This window comes from Pungitius pungitius, chromosome 2 (genome assembly GCF_949316345.1).
Source record: "Pungitius pungitius chromosome 2, fPunPun2.1, whole genome shotgun sequence".
Taxonomy (NCBI): Eukaryota; Metazoa; Chordata; class Actinopteri; order Perciformes; family Gasterosteidae; genus Pungitius; species Pungitius pungitius.
The window spans coordinates 34,194,797-34,201,209 of record NC_084901.1 but is presented as its reverse complement, the minus strand read 5'-3'; the positions used below and the strand labels follow the sequence as shown (position 1 = coordinate 34,201,209).

At 42.8% G+C, this 6,413-nt stretch overlaps 1 protein-coding gene across 1 annotated transcript; it reads right to left on the bottom strand.

The window, feature by feature from the left end:
• Positions 1-34: 34 nt before the first annotated feature.
• On the bottom strand, positions 35-3,604 carry cdx1a (caudal type homeobox 1a). The gene is made up of 3 exons (XM_037460722.2): positions 3,075-3,604; positions 1,905-2,053; positions 35-1,040 (listed from the first exon to the last, which is right to left on the bottom strand). Exons 1-3 carry the CDS (start codon positions 3,391-3,393, stop codon positions 855-857), a joined length of 654 nt encoding a protein of 217 aa, XP_037316619.1. The 5' UTR covers positions 3,394-3,604; the 3' UTR covers positions 35-854.
• Between the last annotated feature and the right edge of the window lie 2,809 nt (positions 3,605-6,413).

Sequence of the window (6,413 nt, the reverse complement as noted above, 5' to 3'; positions counted from 1 at the left end):
CCATTAGACCAAACACAGCGGCCCCCCTCCATAACTCAAACAAGTTTGGTTTATTCTTTTTAATGATGTATTCTCATGCTAAATACAGCATCCACACTTCAACAGGAAGAATAATAAATGTGTTTTGAACCTTATGTTCAGCTGCGCTCTCTATCGCCTGTAAATTCAAATGATAATAAACAGATGTACTTTCATCATTGTACTCACCTCTTTCATTCTTTGATTTAGAGATGTATTTATCATGCAGTTTAATCAACTAGGATCAATAACCTGAGCAGGACTGATGGTGGTGAATATAGACTCGACACCTTGATATCAGATGGAAAGACAGTAGATTCCCTCGCTGTGTTTGCCTTAAGAGATGTGTCTCAAAACGCCTGCTCCACTAAAAAGTGTAAAATATGACGGTTTATTTCTCCATGTCTTAAGTCTTTTCATGTCTTTTTGGTTCACTGTGATTTAGATATGTATTTCTCATGCAGTTTAATCAGCTATTTTTTAACTACCCTCCTGCTGATTATTATATTTTCACTTTCATCCACCAAGATTTCAGAAAAAAGATTTACATTTAGTTTGAAATAAAGAGAACTTCATGAAATGCTTTGTTAGTGTTGCTTTAGTTATTGTAAGTTTAGTGTAAAAGTTACTCAGTGACTCTTTGTCCTTGAACAAGTCTTGTGCAAATGCCGCTCATAGGTTATCAATATAACAAAGATGTGTAGTGCTAGTCATTGTTAAAGCAGGCGGTGCAGCATTTTAACATCAAGTCATGATGATCATCTTCATTCAGTGAATGGTAAAGTCATAAAAACAAAAATAAGGCTATTTACATATCCCCCGCTGCATCAGTCTCTCTAGTAGTCCTGTGGCATGTGGTCAGACACAATGTTGTTGCTGGGTCTGGGGGGCATGTGGGGGTCAGTGGGTTCACAAGGCGCCAGTGGGGTCGGCGTTGTAGTGGAGGCCTGCTCAGGATGCTGCAGCTTCTTGCGGTTTATCTTCCTGTCTTTGGCTCGTCTGTTCTGAAACCAGATCTTCACCTGAGATATCAACGTCAGAAACATATTTATTTAGTGTGTGATCCAACGGAAAGATTTTAAGACATGGTCCAAAGAATTAATGATGCATAATCGCTTCTATGTTTGCTTTCACTGGACTCTGTCTTTGATGCATGTGTCATCTTCAGCTGACAAATCCCTCTGCTTCATCTATTTCTGCTTAAGTTTAGTGATTTCCTTCAGTCCCAGAAAGACCTTGTTGCACCCAACTGTGGATTTAACGACCAGAATGAAACGGAAGAAAAAGTGGGCCAAGACAGTAAAGGCATCACGAAGAGTGAGGTATTCCCCAATAACTGTACTTGTACTGGACGTGTTGGTGGCCACATGACTTTAAGGTTTACAGAGGTTTCTGCTGTTTGATCTAAAGTTGGTTGCCCCAAATGGTCAAAAAAGTTCTGCTAGTGTGTGTTTTATTAGAATGAACTTTTGTCAAAGGCAACAAGAAAACTTCATAACCAAGCACGTTCATGGGCCAAAGCTACTATGGTTTTAGGACTTGCAACATTAAATATAGCTTCACATATTTTACACCTCATTTGTGAAAAGAAGGCTCTCTTTCACTACTTGTCACAGCAGCAGGGTTCTTGCCGGATGAAACTAATATAACTTTTGAAAGGAGATTTACAAATTGAGAGTTGTTTTCTAACTGATGAGAAACACACATTTTACAGCCGTTGGAGTTTGCAGGATGAGTGTGATAGTCTTCACGTGGACCATGAGTCTCATCATTAGTCTGTGGATCTCATCGGGGGTCCCCATGCTACATTTCAGACCCTCTCTGGTTACTGAGGAAAAGTTTGTCTTTCACATTTTTCCATCAGGCCCCTATGTAACCAGTCTCACCTGTCTCTCAGAGAGGCTCAGTGCCATTGACAGCTCGGTCTTCCTCCTCATGGTGATATATTGGTTGCATTGAAACTCCTTCTCCAGCTCCAGGCGCTGCAGGTCGGTGTAAACTACCCTGTACTTGTCCTTGGTGCGGGTTTTTGTTCCTGAATCACACAAAATGAGACTGATTTAGCAAAAGAACCGATACCAGTTCAGGTGATTGAATGTGAGTAAATCGGTGTGTTAAACATTATCATAATGCCACAGAGTCCCGTGCAGCCTGAGCCGTGGCCAAACAGATGACTAATCACAAGACGTCTGGTGCCATGTTCAAGTTCAGGCGCCACTTAAAGCCTCATTAACTCCATTAATCACGCTAACTGCAACAAATGTAAAGAGTCCCCTCTGCACTGCATCAGTGTGTTCTCCTTATCGCTGTGAGTGCTGTTTACACAGGTGTTTACACAGGCAGCTATTCATTGACACACACACACACACATACTGAGTATTTCCGAGTTATTGATCTGAAATCTTGACCATGTGACGGTATCGATTGAGGCAGACCTACACGCACACAAACACACGATTACAGACTGAGGGATCGCCTTGAGAGCACAATGGGTGTTACTTCCTGCAGTGCTCGGTTATCTGTCCATGATGTTGCCCGTGCACGCAGCGAGTGGACAGAGCAGGGTGGGGAATGACATTACTGCAGATTCCACGGGCCACCCACTGTTAGCTTTGCATTGACTCTTCAGAATGTGCTGGCGGAAGAGAAAAGGCGACGTGCTTGATGAATGCGTGCGGTGTGACTCCGCTCTGTGTACATGTTGTAATCCTTCCTGTTTATGAACATGCGTTTTATCATATCTATGATCTCTACCCACCCACCCGGCTTCTGGCGCTTCGCTCGTCATCGGCTTGTGACCGAACCGCGAACTGTATCTGATCACAGTTTTTCTACTTCCACTATCCTGACCAATAGGGTAAGTTTGATCAAAACAACACTTTTCTTGTCAAATTAAATCATCTGTTTTGTGACGTACCTCAAGATTGATCAAAACAGGCTCCTTCTAAGTTACATTTATATCTTATCACGTACAATGTATCATATGCCACTGCGCAATACAGCCTATAAGAGGCCAACGGTGACCTCTGTGTCTGTCTCACAGTCTTAACCCCCACCTGAGGAGGACGGTCGGATGCTCTCATGAGGTCTCCTCCTGCAGCTGAAGGGGTCCTGTCCGGGGATGAAGTTGTACGCCTCTCCAGCGGCGTTAGGCGTGACACTCAGCTCCGGGGAGGAGAAGATGACCTGCCCGGCGCTGGGGCTTGACCCCGGGAAGCCGTACAAATATTCCTCCCGCGGAGCGCAGACGGAGTTCCAGCCACTTGTCGACGGGTCGTGATAGTAACCGGGGAAGTCGTACGACGGCCCAAAGCACTGGCCGTTCAGGGACAGGGTCTGGGCCGGATGCCTGGCCGACTGCGAGTTGGGGTACATGCCGGTGTCCTGGGGTCACTCTCGGGGGGGCGGGGGGGGAATCAAACTACCTGACGCATCACAGGCCTCCCGTGTACGTTCCCCGGCATGCGCTGGCGCTCTGTTTTTCACTTCAGTCCAAGGTTTGGCTACCTGGGCAGAAGGACGACACACACCTTTATAGATTTACTGCTGAGGAGTTCAAAAGTATCACCGTGACGTCACGTGGAGCCTGAGACCCACCTGCCTGATCGTCTTGGCGACGTGAGTACAATGACCCTGATTTTCTGAGTCGGCCTAGGATCATTTGCGTAAGGCCATCATTCTAGGTGCGGGGGCAGTGTGTGCACACGCGTGCACAGGGCCCATGGACGCGCGCACGCGTGGAAATGTCATGTGAATATCAGCACAGAGATTGTAAACCAAGATGTGGTTGTAGAATGTTGTGAAACATTACGCCACCGTGTTAAATTACCGTGTGAAATGTTGTCAATGCCACAATCTACAGCCACGGGGAAAATATATGTTAAGTCAGCAGGGCAGTAGCCAGGATTTAAATACTAAATTCATAAGTCCAAGTTGAACAATGAGAACATGTATTATTTTATATGACTTTAAAATGAGTCACATTACGGTTTTAATGCTTACACATTATGGTATGGACAGTAATACTTCTAAAGAATTTACACAACCGAAAAAATCAGCTCCTGATTATGAACTCATTCTTAATACTTCACATATTTTTACACAAACACCGAAACAACTTCAAACACTTGAGGGCGCCAGAGTGCTCAAATTTGCCACGTGATGCAGCAGATGTAAAGTCCAGCAGTTTCAGTTTCCATTTGATCCTTTTTTTCATTTTCACTCGGGATAATATGACAAATCGTGTGTTGTGTATTATACATGTTGAGCTTGTCTGTGGGCAGATTTGCAACTTAGTCTACCAAACATTCATAAATATGAATATCTTGTCTTTTCCACAAATTAGACGCCTGGTAGTGAAGAGACAAGTGCGACATCTAAAAAAAATGGAAAAAACGATTAGATTAATCCATTATAAGATGTATTAATGACTGGACCTTCAAGACCTTTATTCAGACATTCAGAGGAGTCTATGTTGAGGCCCTTGAAGCCAGTATGAATCTTCAATATTTATCAAAATGACTGGTCACTGGCGAATAAAACATCTACATTGTTCCAGTTTTAACAGTGGAGGTCAAATAATAAGATTCTACTTGACGCTGACTGAGAAAACTTTATGAAAACTGCAGAATGATTTTAAATGCTTTACAAAACGCCTCATCATCGTTTGTTATGATCAACTAAAAAAGTTGAGTTGAAACTTTAAGAAACAACTGTGGGGACACCAGGTTCTTGAAGCACAAAAGACATCCCACATTTTTTGTTTTTTGAGTCTTAAATTTATAGTGATTTATTAAAAATTATAAAAATGAATGAGTTGATTTATGATCTGTTTAGTCTTAATGCAACTGACCCCTCGGATGATAAAGTGAGAAAGAAAGAGAGTTAAAGAGACGAATGATTTGCAACAAAGTTCACACACACTATCACACTTTTCACATACACTAAGGTGTTCCTCTAAATTCTCCTGCTGCACATTTATTCTTTCTCATGGTGCTCTGCAAGTGAGTTAAAAAAATAATAAAAGAAAATAGTAGAACCCCCCCTATAATGTTTATCATAATGCTATACAGAGATATAATTATCATTTTGCTATTACGTTATAAAAAGATATGGGACAAAGCACCACTTGAAGAAAACTAAGGAAATATATTTTTTTTCTTTTCGAAATTACAGTTATCAAAATAGTCAATCAATTAATCAAATGGCTGCTGTTGCATTTTTCCATTTAATGGACCAACATGTAGTTTGTGCTGGTGCACTTACTCTGACACAGAACACAGAGATGTTGCATTTTCTTCAATTCACCTTCATTTGTTCGTCACAGCGTACAAACTAATCCAGTTGTTCCGGAATCCAACTAACTTTGGCCCAGGGGAACCTTTTACATCTTAGTTGGATGTGCCGAGGCGCTAACGCCCCGCTCTGGAGCCCCCACCCTTGAGCCCCCACCCTGGAGCCCCCACCCTTCCCCTTCTGTGTGTGTAATGGCCAAACAACGCATTGCGGTGCTGAGATGAATTTTATTGCTCCCTCGTCTGGCGCTACCTCAATAGTATTTTTGTGGCCTTCCCAGCAATCACACATCATGTTTCTTATAAACAAATTGGAGCTTTTCCGTCTCTTATCCTCGCTCATCAGACTGCAGGAATGAGGTCTGTTAGGAGGTCACATGTTCTCTCTCATGAAGTTCTTTCATTATTATATGGAGGCGATTATGGAACAATAAGATATCTGAGCTTTGTCCATTATTATATAGACACTATTGTAGTGTTTTCGGATTTTCTGTTTTTGAACTAGCCTCTAACAATTCAATCCCTATATCCATACGATTTGAATGTCATTGAACTGCTTCATGCGTCTTCACCTATCAGAGCGGTGTTGGGTTCATCTTAAGGTCCCTTTAGCCCCAGTCTAACCTACTGATTGGACCTTTCCTTTCCCTATTCCTGCTGTTCTCTATGTTCACCGTGGCTGTCTGCCTGCATCGTCCTCTTTGTGGGTCCCCCCCCCCCCCCCCCCGCTCTGCTCACACCTACTGGCGCACAGCACCAGTTGCACTCCAGCGATGGAAACCACCCAGATTAACAGTGAAAGAAACCATTGCTTTTCTAAGCCTGTTATTTTAGCAAAACTATTTTCAGTCCAGTTCATTGTTTATTATTCCAGCTGCATTATTCAGCAAGGACGTGTGCCAGATGTGAATCCATAGCTATCCTCTGCGTTCTCTTTCTCCATCAACCACTCCCTTGTGTCGACACACTGCCATGAATGAAAATAACAAAATGCCCCTTGCTGCATGAAGTTTATATGGAGAGAGTGTCTTACTTTAAGCTAATAAAAGAATTCTTATCTTTGTAAGCACTAAAACGCACTGAAGTGTATTCTAGGGGCGG